This window comes from Capricornis sumatraensis, chromosome 5 (assembly GCF_032405125.1).
Source record: "Capricornis sumatraensis isolate serow.1 chromosome 5, serow.2, whole genome shotgun sequence".
In the NCBI taxonomy this organism is placed as follows: Eukaryota; Metazoa; Chordata; class Mammalia; order Artiodactyla; family Bovidae; genus Capricornis; species Capricornis sumatraensis.
The window spans coordinates 69,731,562-69,751,546 of record NC_091073.1 but is presented as its reverse complement, the minus strand read 5'-3'; the positions used below and the strand labels follow the sequence as shown (position 1 = coordinate 69,751,546).

General features: G+C 41.6%; 1 protein-coding gene across 1 annotated transcript in view; it reads left to right on the top strand.

Annotated features, from left to right (window-relative positions):
- Positions 1–19,985, top strand: part of ITPRID1 (ITPR interacting domain containing 1) — a 90,151-nt gene that overhangs the window by 7,640 nt on the left and 62,526 nt on the right. Inside the window, exons 4-7 of the mRNA XM_068972404.1 lie at positions 8,793–8,844; positions 11,365–11,451; positions 13,449–13,651; positions 17,434–18,008. Of these exons, the coding sequence (XP_068828505.1) occupies positions 8,793–8,844; positions 11,365–11,451; positions 13,449–13,651; positions 17,434–18,008 (917 nt within the window). The remainder of the gene's footprint in view (positions 1–8,792; positions 8,845–11,364; positions 11,452–13,448; positions 13,652–17,433; positions 18,009–19,985) is intronic.

Below are 19,985 nucleotides of genomic sequence, written 5' to 3'. Positions count from 1 at the left end.
CTACTTGGAAAATAAATTCTGTTGGAGAAAAGGTGAAACCAGGGAGCCCTGTTAGGAGGCTAAGGAAATAACTTATGGCAAAGAAGATGAGGGCATAGACCAGGGCAATAGCAAATGCTGCAGAGAGTAGTGTTAGATTCTGGATATATTTGGAATATAGGTAGGAGAGGATATGCTTGTGGGTGTAGAATATAAAAGAGAGAAAGAAAAGCCAAGGATAATCGCAGTGAATTTTGCCCAAGCATTTGGGCAGGGTGCATGGTCATTTATTGGAATGGGAAGAACATAGAAGAATCAGGCTTGAGGTAAGAGATGCAATTTTAGGCATGCTATGATTCAAATACCTAATAGAAACCTAAAGAGATACTAATAAATAGGGGTTAGTTAGTGTTAGTAGCTCAGTCGTGTCCAACTCTGCGACCCCATGGACTGCAGCCCACCAGGCTCCTCTGTCCATGAGATTTTCCAGGCAAGGATACTGGAGTGGGTTGTGATTTCCTTCTCCAGGCGCTCTTCCCAACCCAGGGATCGAATCCAGGTCTCCTGCACTGCAGGCAGATCCTTTACCGACTGAGCTACAGGGGAAGCCCAAAATAGGGATATATTAGTACAAATTGGAAACACAAATCTCGAGTTCAGGGGGAAAGTCCAGGAATTAATAGATAACTGTTTGGGTCTAGATGGTATATAGATGATGATAACCCAGAAGTTCAAATAAGCTCACCAAGCAAGTGCATAAAGACAGAGAAGAAGCCTGAGAGATACGGAAAAACCAGCAAGGGAGGAAGAGGAGGAGAAGGTCATGAAGTAAAACGAGGACAAAGAGAAAAGTGTCTGGAAGATGAATAGAGTTAAGGTGTCAAGGAGGGAATGATCAACACTGTCAGCTGTCACTAACGGGGTATGTATGATGAGGAATGAGAATTGTTTGGCGATTAGGTCACTGGTGACCTTGAAAAGAGCTATTTCAGAGGAATAGTTGGGGAGAAAGGCTGGTCACACGACCTTCAAGTGAGAAATGGGAGTAGAGGAAGTGGAGACAGAAAAGTATTTGGAGGAGTGATGAGGCCAAAGGGAGCAGGGACTAAAACGATAGCTGGACGAGAGGCGGAGACAGAGAAGATGTTCTTTTTCTGGGGATGAGAGCTGTTACAGCCAGGTGCATCGGCTGACGGGGATGATCCAGAGGCCAAGATGTACTGAGGTGATTGTGGCACTTTCCCTGGCTTCCCAGAGCCATCAGCAGAGCCTGGATCTCCCTCCAGGGCCTTGTCTCTTGAGGCTTTGAAGTCTCTTTCATTGAAACACTGCTTACCCAGGTTCACTTACTGATAGAAATCATTTGGGCTGCTCCTTTTCTGAAAATTACCTAAAGGCCCTTGCTCCTTCTTTCCATGTGAATATTAAGAATTACCAAAAGTTGGACATCTGCCCGTACTACTTACATCCCGAGTCTTTGCAAGGGATGGTTTTGTACTTTCTGCCCTGTCTTCTGACAAACATTAGGGCATATTAGCGGAGTGGTCCCACAGTCTTCTTTTTATGTATCTTCAGGGAACCTCTGATCAGGACACATGGATAACTCACAGGAAAGAGCCTCATGGGCATCCTTCCGTTTCTTTCTCTTTTTCCTTTCTAAGAACCACCATCAATGGGTGCAGACTAACTCCTCTTGGTCACCAACTTCACAAGCAAACAAGTCAGATTCTTGGCTTGGGCTCCATAAGGATCCACAGACCTACCTTTAACCACAGACGCAGTAGGACATTCAGAGCCTCTTTGGGGTCACTGGTAGTGCTACAGGGGATCATGGTCATGGATGTTAAGGGTCCTTTTCTTAGGCTGCTGACTCACCCTTACTCCCAGATTCCACTGTAAAACTGTATAAGAAAGCTTGGAGGGAGGAGCTGATGTGTGGCAAACCCAGGGCCACACAGAGAACAAATCCGGCATCAGCTCTGTCTGCCTGTGGAGCACGCCATCCTGATGCTACCAGGGCAGACACGTACACCAAAAGCATGAGCTGACATGCAGTTTTATATGTCACATTCTTGTTAAATAACACACCCACACATAACTGCAAGTGAAAAATCTAGAGCCAACTTCAAAAGCACGAGACAGGTTCTGTCAAAGTTCTGCTCAGTGCCGTAGATTACACGATAGGTGCTTAATTCATTTGTCATTTTTACTATTTAGACATTTCTTCACTGTTTCTCAGAGAGCTCCCTGAAGAGTAAACCTATCCCTTTCCAGAGGAATTTTTTTATAATAAGTACTTGCTAAATCAAGTTCTAAATTTGTGATCTATATTATAGGAATAGGTTAAAGTAAATCCAGTGTAACATGATAGATGTTCCTTTGAAAACATAGTTAGAAAATGTGTTAGAGATGAACATATCGAAAAATGATGCTTTTCAAATGAAAGCATTCAAAGCAGAGAATTGTGCAAGGTGAAGGGTGCAAAGATGTAGAATATACGATTCCTGCTCTCAAGTATGTTATTCTGACTTTTCAGGGCCATTACAGTATGAATATAACCTATACCAATTTTCTACAAGACTGTCTAGTCTTATCTCCTCTCATTACATCCCTAGTCCATTCTCTTTCTTCATCCAGTTCTTCCTTTCTTAAAGTCTTTCCTGCTCTGTTTACCTCATTCTTTTGAGATCTTACCCAAGTCCCATGTCCTCTGTAAGACCCTTCCTGACATCTGCCCTAAGAGACTCAAACTGCCTTCTGAACACCAGTCACATCCATCGTGGGTTCTATGCTTATGACACTTGGTCTGTACCACCTCAAATTAGTAAGATATGATCGGTCTTATTAACAAAATTGTAAAGATCACCGAGGCAAGAATCATCTCTAACACAGCTGATTTCTCTAAACCTAGTCAACAAAAAGATATCTTAGTAAAAACTGGTCCATAAGAAAGATGATTCATTCACATTGGGAAATCTCCAAAGAAAAGGTGAGACTTGAGCTCGTCAGTCAAAGAGGGGTATAGTTTTGAAAAAAAATGAGACAAAGCATGATAATGTCATTTCCTGGAACCAATAGGAGCTTGAACAAAGGCACAGAATGAGAAGCAAACTGAATGTGTGCAGGAGAGCATGCAGAAGATGGTACAACTAGAGAGAAGGTCCCACGCTAGGAGCAAAGGGGGACACTTTTCTGTCAGATAAGGTGTGATCAGTTTATAGATGCCTTAAAATCCAGAGTATCGCCCTTTCTTGGCACAGACATGGCAAAGAAGTATCATCTCAGGTTCCAGGGAAAGGACGGGTAGTGCAGCGGGGGTCTGTGTTGAGTAGAACTGTGAAGCCATATCTTTGTTCACCTGAATAGAGGGTCATGAGTAATAACTAGTAACTCCACTGGTGTTGCATTGGGGAACGGAAGCAGGTGTTTCACATTTGCCGTCTCTATTGTAATGAGTTATGAACGGTTTCTGGGAAGAGAAATGGCAGATTCCAGTGTTCATCCTGGCAATGGGAAGAGGGTGCATGCTTTGGGAAGAAGCTGACCTCAGGCTTGAGGTGATGAGGGCTTGGGCTGGGTGTCAGCAGAGGAATAGAGAAGAAGAGTCCACAGCACCTGTAAAATAAACAACTATCTGGTTGAAGAGAAGCAAAGCATCACAACTAGCTTTAAAGTTCTGAGCATGAGGGTCAGGGAGAATGCCAGAGTCTCTTCTTTGTAAGAATATAGTTTAATAAATTTCCAGCTGAGGCAAACAAATCCTTTTAACTGCCTCTACTATCTTGGTCATGCAGGAGTTAAATACACAGAAAGCTGCAGAATGTTATTATTTTAGAGCCCTGTGAAAATGTAAGTTGATTAGTCTATTGGACGATATTCCAAAGAACCAAATGTCTTCCATGAATCAGTCAGAAATGCTTAGGAAAACCAAAATAAAAAATGCTTTCCAAGCCAATAAAGGTGCTAATTAGTGCCTTCTGCATATCTTGCTACATCTTCTCCAGTAATACATTTTGCAGGGTTAAGTGCAGTGTCTGCTGCTTCAGATGGCAGAAGTCCACCTGACAGTAGGGAGGATGGCTGGAGACTCAAGTATCTGAAAGGGAATCAGAACTGGCATTTTAACCCAGGCAACGGGATGTATTCAGTAGAGCAGGGAAATTTTTTTTCTCACTTTAATTTTCCCTCAGATCAGCCCTTACGAATCTTGAAAATAGGACCTTAATTGTTTCTTTGTTGCCTCCGTGACTTTAGAGAGTAAAATCTGGTTTTAAAAACCTAACAAGAGTACTATCTTGGAAGGACAAAGACATGGAGAAAATACAGAACCAAACACCCAGAGAAGAAGCCAGCATGGAACTGAGGAGGTCTAGCCGTAAAAAGGGCTTCCCAGGTGGAGCTAGTGCTAAAGAACTCGCCTGCCAATGCAGGAGACGTAAGAGACGGACGTTCAGTCCCTGGGTCAGGAAGATCCTCTGGAGGAAGGCATGGCAACCCACTCCAGTATTCTTGCCCCCAGTATTCATAGAGAGTCCCATGGACAGAGAAGCCTGGTGGGCTACAGTCCATAAGGTTGCAAAGCATTGGACACAACTGAAGGGACTTAGCTTTTCCTCTGGAGGAGGAAATGGCAACCCACTCCAGTATTCTTCCCTGGAGAATCCCCTGGACAGAGGGGCCTGGCGGGCTACAGTCCATGGGATCATAAGAGTCGGACAGAACTCAGCAACTAAACCACCAGCAGCAGCAGGCTTATGTGGTGAACACAGGCCCATCTGTTCTTCTACCTGCAGAAGCTTGAGGAACAGTTTGTAACAGGAGCAGTTTGTTTGTCCCATGATGACATTCCCTGGGTGTCATGCTCTGATTAGAGGTCCCAGACTCCAGTGCTTCCAGAAGCCAGTCAGGTGAGTGCTAACGAACCAGGCAGACTAGAAGAGACTGCAGAGAACTGCAGAGCGTGTCACCTAACAGAGGCTGCCCTGAAGAGAGCTGCACTGGGGCTGCTGGAACTTCTGGGTCTTAATGAAAGTCTAGGAATCCCAATGCTGCTGAGAACTAGACTACCAGCTTCTGGCTAATTATTGAAAACAGGCAAAAATGCAAGGGGCTGACCCTAACAAGCTTGTCTTCAGGCTCCAGGAAATTTACTTTATAAATCAATGAAGTGGAAAACAAAAACAAAACTAAAACGGAAAAGCCCTCAAACAGGCATAGAATAATAGTCTCACACTATCCTGTGTGTTTCAACTGTCTGGGTCCAAACACTGGGAAGGCCAGTTGCTGCTTCCACAGTCGCCACAGGAAATAAACACGTAACAACACTAAAAATACCTCTTGGTCTCCTAGGACACTGGGAGCCCCGATGCAACATGGAAATAAACCGGTGAAGCTAATTAATTTCTGATCATTGTATTATAATTTTAAAAATCAGACTTATCTAGTGGGTTTAAATCTGAGCTTGGCAGCAGAGAAGTCTACGCCTCTGAATATATTGGATAGAGATTGATGTTTGTGTCATTTTAAACTAGATCAAGATGAAAGAGGATGATGAGTCTAAAAAAAGATGTAAAAGCTGTATCTGAACATTAGTGAGAGTGGGGTTCGGGTAAGGAGAGTCAAACATCTCACCCAGCCCCTAATCACCAGCAGTGTCTGGGCCTTAAAGGGAACCATAAAGTGGAAGGAGAGAAAGCCTTTCCCCTGCTGATGCTATAACTGTGTGAGGCTTTCATGACACCATCAAACCATAAGACTCCCCCACTGTGAACTAGCAGGTCCACTTTGCACATTCTCTAGAAAATATGTCGTCATCTGGGGCCCCTTATCCCCTGTGGGGCTGCCCTGGGTTTCCAAGCAACCAGATCAGTCCTGAAGCTGGACAGCAGAGCTGCGGTGTGTGATCCACGGAACGTGACCACTAAATCTGTGTGGACACTAGAATCCCATGAGGAAGCCCTGGGTGCAGGGACGTGGTAGTTTCTGGATGACTTGGGTTTTCTACGGGGCTACGGCTTTTGAAAACGCAACAAGGCTGTGCTAACTCTTTCCATCAATACCTGAAAACGGGTCATTTCCTCTCTGACAGTTTGAGCAATTTTCCGTGACCACAATGTCAGACCCCTGGTCTGGACGTACACATTCATTCACAAGTTCCAGGAAATCCAGCTCAATAGCCAACAACCAGACAAGACTGATGTAATGGCGAGAGTGGTGGCACTGGCAGAATGTGAAGCCAGATATTCTAGAACTCTAGAATATTTTATGTGAGAAATGCTGCTCAGACACTCCGGAATTCTCTGGATAAGCTAACGAGGCACAAACGGAGCCTGACTTTGTAAGATATATGCAAAGCAATAGATGAGAAGGGGGGAGAGAAATAGAAAAAAAATAATTGTTTAAAATGATAAATATTTATTTTAACCTTTCATTTTGGACAAACTATTATTTAATTCATCAAGTCATTACAACATAACTGCCAAAAATTATACCGTGCTTGCATCTATAACATGATTAATAAAGCGGCAAATAGGCTTTCTCTCCATGTGACAACTTCAATCAACTGGCATTGGTTTTATGATTTGAGAAGCTCTGAGGCTGAATTCAGCAAGCAAGAGTCCAGCAGTGGATTAGCACTGCCTTCCCGGTGGCTCTATCAGGACTTCCCTGATAGCTCAGTTGGTAAAGAATCTGCCTGCAATGCAGGAGACCCCGGTTCGATCCCTGGGTCAGGAAGATCCACTGGAGAAGGGATACGCTACCCATTCCAATATTCTTGGGATTCCCTTGTGGCTCTGCTGGTAAAGAATCCGCCTGCAATGTGGGAGACCTGGGTTCAGTCCCTGGGTTGGGAAGATCCTTTGGAGAAGGGAAAGGCTACCCACTCCAATATTTCAGCCTGGAGAATTCCATGGACTGTATAGAAAAGAGTCGCAGAGTCGGACATGACTTTCACTTCACTTCACTTCCAGGGGGCGCTAGTGGTAAAGAACGCTCCTGCCTATCCAGGAGACACAAGAGACAAGGATTTAATCCCTGGGCCTGGAAGATCTCCTGGAGGAGGGCATGGCAGCCCACTCCAGTATTCTTGCCTGCAGAATCCCATGGGCAGAGGACCCTGGGGTGCTACAGTCCATGGGATCACAAAGACTCAGACAGAACTGAAGTGGCTTAGCATGCACACACACCGAAGTGAGAGATGTGAACAGATGATGTTTTTCAAACTGTGGATCTTGGCGGTGACTCACAGGGTGAAAGGAGCTAAATGGTAATCCACTTTGTCCAGAACAACACTCCTTTTACATAATTAAATCACTGGAAATTTGTAAAAGAATACCTCTGCTAAAACCCATATTTTTAAAACTATAAATATAACAGACAAAAAAGACAAATTTGGATTCTATGTTCATTTCTAATTTGGTTCATAAGTTTGAGTCACATTAAAAATGTCACATAGTTATTATTATAATGGTTGTTCACCTTGAAAGTGCAGACGTCTGCTACAGGGTTATCTCACGAAACAGGTTCTGAGTACTGCATCGGCCCCTGAATAGACCTCTCTGGCATCCGATATGTAGCTCTTCTATCTGTCCTCAGCATCACTAACCAGGCAAATGGACTTTCAGCATCACCTTTCTTACATGTACTTGTTTGCTGAAAAACTCTTTGTGGTTTTCCGTGTTCTGACACATACATATAAACTCTCCTTTCTGACTTTCAGGTAAGCTACAAGACAGTCTGCTGACAGTGTAGTGTCTTGAAACAATAGCAACAAACAAAATAAATTGTTGTATCCTACTGACCATGGGAAATTCACTTAATCTGAGCCTCAGTTTGCTTCTCTGTTAAGTGGACATGAATGATACTTGTTCCATGGATAAATTTTGTGCATGTAACCTGCTTGGCACATTGCTTGACACAAAGATAATGTTAAATAAATAGTAACTTATTATTGTTATAATGAGCTTCCCAGGTGGCTCAGTGGTAAAGAATCCACCTGCCAATGCAAGAGATGCAGGAGACAAGGGTTCTATCCCTTGGAGTAGGAAGTGGCAACCCACTCCAGTATTCTTGCCTGCAAAATTCCATGGACAGAGAAGCCTGGTAGGCTGCAGTCCTTGGGGTCACAAAAAGAGTCAGACACGACTAAGCATGCACCCACTTATTGCTATAATATATAATAAAGGTAATGATAAATTCCTGGATCTGCTATTTTTGACTGTGTGATCATGGGCTCATTACTCAACTTTCTGTGAGTCTCAATTTCCTTATGTGAAAGATAAGAATAGGTGCTAAATCATAAGACTGTTGTAAGGATTAGGTGGTACAGATTATTGGAAGATACTCCAGGTATGCTGGGTCCTTCATGTATTGTCTGTCCTTGCTCCTCAGTCTTATGTACCAGGAGAGAATATCCCAAGGTGTCCTGTGATCTAATCAGCTTAGCCCTATCACTATGTTTGGCTTTGCTATAGACTCTCTTCTTTCATGACAACACTTCTTCCATTTATCGAATTATTCCCATTCTTAAAAATCCCAGACATGTACTTCTTCTTCCATGAAACCTTTGCTGATGACTTCATTCACCACTGACTTCCCTCTTCCCTGAACAAGTACCCCATTTCCTCAAGGGGTTGTCATACAATTTAGCCATTAATTAGATTCTGTCTTGTTTGTTTCAGAGGTACCTTGTATCTCATGTTGATAACAATCTTGGATATGGAAATCAATCCCATGTTAGTTCAGCTGAGGGTGAGAAAAGTATTCCATGAGAAAACAAGGAAGTTAAGCTCATCTCCTCTTTTCTGCTGCAGTCCCTTCTCCTGAAAAAGGAATGGCCCAAATGACTGTGAAAGACTACATGAGGTAGGTGGCGGGATGGTTGTTTCGCTCCAGGGTTTTACTGACACATCTTTCACAAGTGGAATGGAAGTGAGGAGGTCTCTTAGTAATGCCATGGGTCTTGGCATCTTGGCCCTGGCTCAGCCAGAGTGCCTAGACTATTTTCACCAGCCCTGAGAAAAATAGAGGTTCTTTAACTGTCCTAAAGGCGTGAACAGATTAAATCAGTAGATGCTGCCTTAGGGGGAAATTTAATGAAAATGTATTCCTAAATGGTATTCTACCAAAATTCAACTATTCATGAGAACTTGTTCATAAAATAGTTACATTCATATTTTCATTGTCATTGATTATCATGCTATTAACTAGACAATATTACATATAATTTCCAGTGCTAGGTAGAAAGCAGTTTGAGTTTCCTAATATGAGGATAGACTAGGTCTCAAAATGGTCCCAACAGCAGCAGCAATATCACCTGTGAACTTAATAGAATTCAAAGTCACTTCAGCACACTGCATCAGAAAATTTGGACCTAAGGGTCAGAAATCAGTGTTTTTTGTAAGGCTTTCAAATATTCTGAAGCACACTCTAGTTTAAGAACCACTGGAGTAGACCATGTGCATTGGAGAACTGGGAACTCTGCCTCCTCCGCTCTAGTCACTCTTGCATTTTCCAGATCATTCGAACTAGTAGAAAACCAAATATTCAATACTGTATTCTTCCAGCTCGTATCAATTCACACCTAAAGTGCTACTTGGGCATGATTTTTCCCTCTTAGAAGATTATATGTTTTTGCTACTCACTGAACCATATAGAAATAGGGACCACAAAAATTCTTCAGGCAACTCCTTTTGTGGAAGAGGAAAATGAGAGTCAAGGCCAAGGACGCACCCAGGCTCTTCCAGCTTCCTTAGGACTGTGACTATATGTGGCTTCCCCTGGATCCAAGTCCAGGCCAGTGACTGGGGAGCTCTGCTGAACATTACAAAGTAAGGTATGACTCTCAAACATGGAGTGAAACAAAAATCACAGCAGGCCTAGGGCACACCAAGAGGAGGCAGGAAGTGAAAGGTATCTTCTGCCTGTCTTCCAAGAAAAGTGAAAGTGTTAGTCGCTCAGTCGTGTCCATCTCTTTATACCCCATGGACTGCAGCTCATCAGGCTCCTCTGTCCATGGGATTCTCCAGGCAAGAATACTGGGGTAAGAAGACATTCCCTTCTCCAGGGGATCTTCCCCATCCAAGGATCAAACCACATCTCCTGCATTGCAGGGGGATTATATACTGTCTGAGCCCATGCGTTGGAGAAGGAAATGGCAGCCCACTTCAGTGTTCTTGCCTGGAGAATCCCAGGTACAGAGGAGCCTGGTGGGCTGCCATCTATGGGGTCGCACAGAGTCAGACACAACTGAAGCGACTTAGCAGCAGCAGCAGAGCCACCAGGGAAGCCCCTCCAAGGCTCCCAGAAAGCTCAATCATCTATTAAAACAGAATCTTTATTTTTCAGAAATGTGCACTTTCACAGCCTTAGGGCAGAGAAGCAGTTAAACAAAGATAGGTAGTGCCCAGCTATTCTTACCAAACATGGACAGGACTAAGGCAAATTCAGGAGCCCATGTAAGATAATTTGGTCTCCTTGGGATAATTGATATCAACATTGTATTCTTCAATAAATTATATTTTTGCCAACATATTATATTTGATGAAACTAGATGAATTATAGTGTATTGAAGCTATATAAAAGTGAACTATAACAGTTCTATTCTGTTTGGAAACACTTCCAAGTGAGTTGTACTGCCTATTAGGATAGAGAGACATGCATTTTCGCTTTCACCATAGTAAAGGGAAGCCCAGGTGGCTCAGTGGTAAAGGAGCCACATGCCAGTGAAGGAGACAGAGGTTCAATCCCTGGGTCAGGAAGATCCCTTGGAGGAGGAAATGGCAACCCACTCCAGTATTCTTGCCTGGAGAATCCCATGAATAGGGGAGTCTTGAGGGCTACAGTCTATGGGGTCTCAAAAGAGTCAGGAACAACTCAGCAAACTGAGCACACACACAGAATAAAGGAGTTTGCTAGTGTTGCACATGGATGACAGCACCTGGGGAGTGTTAACTATGCAATATGAAATCCTCCCCCATCATGGGAAGATGCTTCAGAGGCCTCTGAAAGAGGTGCTTACTATACCTCTTTCATCCCATAATCTTAACTTCTTCCTGAAAGTTAGTGCCTTGCAAAGCTGTGTTCCTGAAAGGTTCCCCAATGATTTGCCATCTGTCAAAAGTGAGACATTCTGTCGCCTTTGTAAGGAGCACTAGCGGGCACCTAACACCTAAATTCTCACGCCTTCTGCACCACAACGCTCTTGAAGAGGGAGCAATTCCTCCACTGCGTGCAGTCTCTTCTTCGAAGATGCGGCCCTTATGAGATGGTGAGAAATGAAGAGGAAATGCAAGTGTTTGCTCTGGAAGGGAAAGAGTCACAGTGATCTCCCAGGGGACTCTCTAAATCAACACATCTCATCAGTGGTATTTCCCCCAACTGCAGATCCCTGCATCAGTTTTCAGAAACTCCCACTCTCTCCAGAGGGACCAGTTTCAACTCTTGCCATTCTGCTGCCAGTATACCACAAAGGTATGTGATTTCCAGGCACTTTTTATCCAGAGAAATCGTTCTGTGCGACAGTGGGTTTCATGAAATTACAAACAGGCACTTGAGAAATACTTGTTGAATGAATCGGTGAGAGAATGAATAAAGGATTTCCAAACTCCAGCCTGCAAGAACAATGTGAAAGTCAGTGAAGTTGGACTAAATATCTGTCATTGGGGAAATGGCCAGATAAACTATTGGCTCACCCATTTTATGGAATTCTATATAGTGATAAAAGGAATAGACAGAGACAACTTTACTAACTTAGAATGATCTTTAAGTAATATTTTAAGAAGAAAAAATCAAGATGCAGAAAGATATATAGACTATGTTACTGTTTATAAAGCCAACAAGTGAAAACTATAAAGCATATATGTAACTACATTAAAAAAATGCCTAGGAGGATACACATAAATTCAGTAGGAAGGGAGTCAGGATTGGTAGGGGTAATAAACAAGGGAAGAGAGACCCTTATGTAAGATATTACAATTTATAACAAGGTGAGTGTATTTTATGTTTTTCTTACATGGGTAAATATACATTAAAAGAGTTAATGATGTAGAAAATATTTTTTAATGACAAACCAATCAATACCTATATTCCTGGCCATGAGAATGTGAGCCACTAGAAAACAAGGTTATGTTATTTTTGCCCTTTTTTGTCCCCTGGGTGCCTAGCTGAGAGCCTAGAACACGACAGACATTCAATAAATATTTGTGTAAGTGAGTAAGATAAAAATTTGTATATAAAGTCAATAAATAAAAAATTAAATCTTTCATTCAAAATTTAGATTTTTTTGCAGGAGTTTTTTCTCCCTCAAATTTTTTTCTATATCATGATATCAAGTGTTTGCACCCCCAGTTCACCAGTTCTTTCCAATGACTAAAAGATCCAGCCTGAGCCATTTAAGCCCCACAGTAGCAGTTCTTGGCTTATCTTTTCGTCCTTGGTAGAATCAGGAGGCAAAGCACAAGATCTCTATGTCACATAAAAAAGTGTGAACTTGATGTTGGAACGTGATGCTGGGTGGCCTGCCAACTGAGACTAGAGGTGGCTATTGTTGAATGTGTGGATGGCTAAATAAATGAATTATAGTTAATCCAATTTAAATGCTCGCATCATGAAAGTAAAATTATCCAAGCTATCTCAAATAAGCTCCCTAGACTTGCATGTAAAGGTAAACAGAAACTTTTAAAGATGATCCTAGGGAAACCTGATTAAAAGTTCTGGTTCCCATGGAGTCCATGAGTTTTAAAGAATCATTTGCATAGTCACTAAAAAGTTCAATGATTAGAAAGTGAGGTGATATATATAAATATAATTTCCAGATAACTGAAGGGTATCATTTTAAGTGCCAACACGGAATAGAACAACTTGAAAAAATACTTCTTTTCAGACAAGTCCAAAAAAATATGGAACATATTTTAACCCCACCTAGGGACTTAAACTCATTATTTGTGATCAGTCTTGCAGTGTCCATTTAGTGATATCCTCAACAAATTTGTATGACTAAGGATGCCCCAGACTGATACTCTTTTTAATTATTATATTTTAACATTTAATAATTAAATATTCTTTTAAAATATCTCTCTTTTAAAATATTCTACTGTTTTCAGGATTTTTTTCCTTCTGTTTCATATTGACATCATCTACCATTTTTTGTGGGTATCACTCCACTGATTCTGGTTTTTGTCCCACAATCTCCTTGCTCCATCTAATTTAACATTTCCATGTTGTGAAATGGAAAACCTGTTAAGTAAATTCATTGTAAAGTACAGACAAGCAGTCCCTGAGTGGGGGTAATGGACTATCCTTTGAGGAAGTATATATGAGCTCTAGTAAATACACCATCTGTTTTTGTCTATTCAGATTCTTCTTTTACTTAATATCTGGAAGACTGAGTGAGTGAAGTGACTAGGAAAAAAATGACTTTTGGTTAAATGAACTGTTACTGGATAAAGATATTCATATTTTCACTGCAGCATTCCGGAATGGCTGGAATTTTGGGAAAAAGATCCAGTGGAGATTCTCTTGGATCTGGGGTTTGGTGCTGATGAGCCAGACATCTGCACTCGAATCCCAGCCAGATTCCTGGGTTGTGGCTCAGCAGCCAGAGGAATCAACATCCCTGTTTTTCTTGAAGCTCAAAAGCAGCGAATGGACACTGAGAACCCTAACTTGTACAGTAAGTGAGGACCACTTGGCATCAGAATCTCAGCAGTGGCTATGAGAAGTCAGATGAACCACAGTACTAAGAGGGAGGGATGGGCCAGGAGATCTGTGCAGTAGCAATCAACCCCCAGAGCTCAGTGGCTTCAGACAGAAACAGGCTTATGTCTTGATAACTCTCCGTGTTCACTGGATTGCTATATACATGAGGGGGAATATGGGCTTCCCTGATGGCTCAGATGGTAAAGAATCTGCCTGCAATGTGGGAGCCTCAGTTTCAGTCCCTGGGTCAGGAAGATTCTCTGGAGAAGGAAATGGCTACCCACTCCAGTATTCTTGCCTGGAGAATCCTATGGACAGACGAGCCTGGCTGGCTACAGTCCATGAGGAGGAAGAGAGATCTGTTCCATGATGTTTTCCTTATCCATGGACTTGACTCCACTGTCTGGAACATACTGGCTGGTGATAACAGGGAAAAGGTGGAAATAGAGAACCATTTGTTGTTGTTCAGTTGGTAAGTTGCATCCAACTCTTTGCGACCCTATCGACTGCAGCACACCTGGCACCAGGCCTTAAAGCCTCCTGCTCAGTACTTACACATATCAAGTGTGTTCAGATTTCATTGTCCAGAATAAATCATGTGGCCACACTTAACTCCCAAAGGGAGACATTGTGCAATCCTACTACATGCAGAGAAGATAATACTATACTGGTAAATAGCACTAATGCAAACTGTAGCCACATACCCAGAGGTCAGAGAAACCAGAATCTGGCAAAGCTTATCATGGGTCACTAAGTGAAACCTTAATTTTCTCATCTATAAGGCTTAGAACACTCTTATTCCACCATGAACTGTGATTGGTAGTTATAAATATGTCATATCTTCAGATTTGTGGATTAACTAGACTTCCCTGGTGACTCAGACAGTAAAGAATCTGCCTGCAATTCAGGAGACCCAGGTTCAATCCCATTGCTGAGAAGATCCCCTGGAGAAAGGGATGGCTACCCACTCCAGTATTCTTGCCTAGAGAATTTCATGGACAGAGGAGCCTGGAGGGCTACAGTCCATGGAATCTCAAAGAGTAGGACATGACTGAGTGACTGATGCATGCTTAAATCTTATAGTTATTATGCACGCTACAATTTTTTTCCAACTGGTGGTCAGTGAAATATTACTGTCTACGACACGACTGAGGTTATTCTTGGGGCTTGTGTACTGTGCTCAAACAATTTGGGAGAAAGATGGCTTGCTGTTAAACAAGTTTATTTACTGCAAGATTTGTTTAATATGCTGAGTTGCACTCTCAGTTTCCTGGAGGGAGTGCAGTGCAGTGTTTTCAAAATCATTTCGTGTAGAACCTCTCTTAGAGGAGCCTTGAAGAATATCTCCTCCATGGAATAGTTCACAGAATTCTGGACTGGGAACATCCCAAGTTTCTCTTAATGAAATAAACTCTTCTAAATAAATTCACTGAAAGAAAAGTCAAGAGAAATGAAGTGTTTCTCTCGAATAGATATGTGGAACAGAGGTTTTGCTTAAATTTTTCATCTGTTTCTGTTTCCTCTGTTTTCATATGGGTGAAATGGGTGTCAGAAATCTCAGCAATAACATTTTTTAAAAAGAGTATGCAAAACTGCAGGTGTTGCAAACTAATGGTTCTTTACCTTTAGAAGAAATTAATATCATTCTTTGTTGTCTCCTTCTCCAAGCTGCACAGAGATGCAAAATTCTTGATCTATTCTTTATTTGGGGAGAAGAGCAACACTTACCGATATTTGAGGACTGTTTGAGCTGATCCATGAAGTAAATATTTCACAGATGAAATTGACACATGGATTATAGGGAAACTAGAAGTTGGCCCCTGATCCTGTAACTGCTGCCCCCTCTTATTTCCACCACTTAGCCCTGTGCTAACAGTGCATGGTAACTATTCTCACTCAGCACTTACTAATACACTTTCAACTGAAGAAAGCTGAGATGGTCAAAAGCAAAATAAGCAATAATAAAATTAGTTGGTTGTCCCAAAGACAGAATGGAAAAGTATGTCTCATTTGAAGTCAGTACAAAAAGTTCAAACTTGAAGGGATGAGAACTGGTTCATTGTTCAGTGTACCCCAAAGCAAAACAAACAAACAACCAAAAATCCTCCGACACTTCACGCTGTTATGTTCTCTGAATTACCTGAACCAATTAAAATTGACAGGCTTTGTCTAAGTATTAAAATCTTCTATAGAATGGATGCTAACACAATCATAAAAAGTGGAATGATGATTCAATTATGTTCTTAAGCTTACAACTAAATTTAAGTGGGAAGTGTAATCAGAATGTTTCTGAAAACATCTGGAACCCAAGAGTTTCTCTAGGTCTCAACAGAATATCATCATCCTCCATAAGAAGCCCATCACATTGGACTAGAAGGATGAATAGTCAGTGTCTCCATTTTCAGGTGAAGGACACAAATAGGCACAATGATTTCCTAATGGAGAAGTCTGTACCATTGCTATGATGGTGCAAACAGAACAGAGAACAGTTTCTACACCAATGGGGCCTTTGACCACTGCTGAGCGATGCAACCCTGCATGTACCACTGGTGTTGAGAAAAGGTTCTGTAATTCAAAAAAAAAAAAAGTGTTCCATTTCCATTACTGTGGTTTTATTATCTGGAGATACAAAAATATTTTTTACAATTTTTTTCTAAAGAGCCCCAAAATAGCCCTTGTTACATTATATCTCTCTCATACTAATTAAGCCAGTTCTTGCATATTGCCTGGATGAGTAAGGACAGTTCATCCAGAAAAACTTATAAGTTGAGGAGCTGGCTTGCTTGGGAAGGTAAATGGATTTTCACCTTAATGACTATCTTCTGTTAGAAGACTAAAGACAAATATTCCCTTTCTGAGCTGAGCACATTTGTAATTTTAGCTGATATCTATTTAGCATTGTGCTTTTCACAACAGATGTGAGAGACACATAAGACTGGTACTGTTACTTCATTCTCCAGATAAGAAACTGGCTGTTTATATGTGCCAGGCACAGGGCTAAACACCATGAATCTATTAATTCATTTACTTTGTGGTCATACTTACAGTGATTGGTTGATCTGGAATTTGGATCCAGGCCTTCTGACTCCATATGTCATGATGCTTCCACACTCTCAGGTGAAGGGTGTAGAATTCAGTGCTCCCCAATCTTTTTGACACCAGGAACCAGTTTTGTGGAAGATAGTTTTCCCTCATACCAAGGCAGGGGAGGGGGATGGTTTCAGGATGATTCAAGCACATTATATTTATTGTGCACTTTATTTCTATTATTAATACCTCAGATCATCAGACATTAGATCCCAGAAGTTGGGGACCCCCGATGTAGCTCGAGATGATGGAGGTAATGATGATGATAGTGACTGTCTCAAGCTATAGAAGAATCTTCACGCTTACTTCATACGAAGGAAATGAGTTTACTCTTTGCCATTTACTTAAACACATGAGATTAATCTCAAGATTCAACCTTGTCTGTAGTTTTTACAGTTTAACACATAGGTATTATTTGCATCTATATAGTTATGCATATTCAACTAAATATAAAAGGTATTCACTTTCCCTATAACACAGTGACACTTTGTTATATAGGGGAATCTTGTCCACAGTAACCAGTGATATATATACTAAGGGAAAACTTGAGTTTCAGAAATGTAAACTCCTTCCCATCTTGAAAATCAAGTGTGTTCAATCTCTTCAGTTTTTACTACATTAATGCAGTTTCACTGAAACTAAAATTTGTGTGTTTCTTTAATTATTCAGGCCGTTTCCGACAGCTAGAAATACTGGATCACGTGGCCAGCGCTTTCTCGTCTTTGCTGAACAATGTTAACATCCTGCAGAGCAAAGCTGAAGAGGAAGGTGAAGGGAAAGGTGTGCGAAGAACCTCAGTGAGTGAAGCCAAAGAACATCGAAGAAGAATAGGTGAACTTTTTAGGAAAGGTTCAAAGCAGAACATTAGAAAGGATTATAACCCGGGAGCATCAGAGTCACTGGAGACAATAGACAAATTTTCTATCGCCTCTACAGACCCAAGGGAGCGTGGAGCACAGGTATCAGCTGTGACAAAGGAATATGCCCGAAGTCATTTGTCTCCTTCGGCAGAGCATTGGTCTCCTCGAGCCTGTGACAGCTTAACACCTCATCATCCTCCCCAAGCTCTTCCGAGCAAACAGGGGCCTCAGTCATCCATGCTGACCAAGCAGGTTCCTCCTTCCTGTGTGGCTGAGGGGTCAGTCAAGGACAGAACTCGAAAGGAGAATTCAATTCAGACTAATAAACTCAAGAGCTTGTCCTGTCTTTCAGGCAAAGCACCAGACTCCTTCGAAATGGAAGAGGTCAGTGTGTTCACGTCTAAGTGAAGTAACTCTCTCCATGGCTTCTTTCACCTTCCAGCTCTCATGTAACCCTTTCATCTTTCAGCCCCTTAGCAGTACATGCTATCATTCCAAACTTCTATCTGGTCTAAGATGTTTAAGGTCATTCTTGTTGCTTCGGTCAGAACTCAACCAGCGTGAAACCAGCCTTTGCTTTCTCCTATTTCTTTTCCTTTTCTTGCTCACAATTGAATTCACAGGTTATTTTTGGCTTTACTTTTCCTCAGTGTCTTATTATGTGTCTCAGTATGCTTTTATCTGCTCTCTAACTTTCCATGTTTCACCTTCTTTGAAGGTCAGTTCAACTACTTCCCACTCAGTGAAGCTTGCCCACCAATCCTCGTCTGCATTCTTACAGCCTTGGCAGGGAGAGATTGTTACAGTAAATATTCTGTGTGTGTGTGTGTGTGTGTGTGTGTGTGCGTGTGTGTGGGTGTTGATGACATCTCCCCTGTTGGACTAAAATCTCCTTCAGGACCAGGTTTTATTCTCAAGAGAGTATGTCTTAAAAATACTCCCTCTGCAATGCCTATTGCAGAGCCTTGGACAAAAGAAGTAGGGACTTGGGTTTAATAGTATTTTGTTTGCTTGCTTTGGGATTTAATACTGACATAGCTTGACTCTCATTTCATACATATTCTTTGCCCCTTCATCCCATATTCATTCACACGTGCTAATTTTCATCATTTAGATGGCCTACCCAAATGTACTTCTAAGTCTTTTTACAGATATATACACATTTTTCACTCACTTCTCTGCTCTTTAATAATTACAACGAAAGTAGAGAAGAGCAAGTCTTTCCCCCCTTTCCATGTAAATTGTTTGGAAGTGGGGTAGAATGTTTATATGGCAGTCCTAATGTCAGCCAGCTTTCTACAAGCCCTCTGAGTGTGAGACACTCTACATGTGAGCCCACTGCACATGATGCTCCGGGGCACAGACTCTGCCCTCAAGGCAGCCGCAGTGCCAGGCAGGGATGGACACAGAAACCAACAACACGGTGGGGGTGGAGACAGCTCTGTTGCCAAAGCGACAAGTTTGAACCAGCCATGGGGCAGAGACAACCAAGGAAACTGTAGGATGTTGAAACTTGACAATAACTTTAAAAGAAGACTGGGTTACGTGAATGAATATGCTTATTGGTAAGTCTCCCCATCCCACAAAGAGATAGAAATTGCCTCCATTTATAACTGATCTATATTTTTGTATGCATACATCTTATGTCAAAAATTATTTTAAGAACCTTAAAATTAATTTCATTTTAAAACAGTAGCAGAGAGACTTCCCTGGTGGCCCAGTGGTTAAGACATCACCTTCCAATGTGGGAAATATGGGTTTGATCCCTGGTTGGGAAGCTAAGATCCCATATGGCTCATGGCCACAAAACCAAAACATAAAACAGAAGCAATATGGTAACAAATTCAATAAAGATTTTTAAAATGGCCTGTATCAAAACATCTTTAAAAAAAACCCATAGCATAAAAATGAATACAAATTATAAATGGAGAAAAAAACAGCTTTGGTAAAATACCCTAATTTGAGTATAAACTAAGATCACTCTAAAAAAGAGTATATTGTTTTATTTCATCTTTCAAAACTTATTTAATTACCAAGCTAATAGTTAAATTACTATAAAGGAAATCAAGACAGTCTGCAAGTCGTTGGTCAGCCTGCTGCCTACTTCGTAGGATCTAAACGGGAAATTTCACCAAACTCCAGCCTCTTGACAAACCCCATTACCCTCTACTGTCCCCCTCCTAAGTTTCTTCTGCTTCAGACTAGGTTGACTTAGAAAGAAACAAAATTCATTGTATATTATCTAGTGTGAGAGCACAGGCAGAAATGAATACCATCATAGTCAACGTAAAAATTAAGAAAAGAATGTTAGTCCCTGCATGCCATACTTTCAAATATTCATTTACGACAATTACTCAAGGA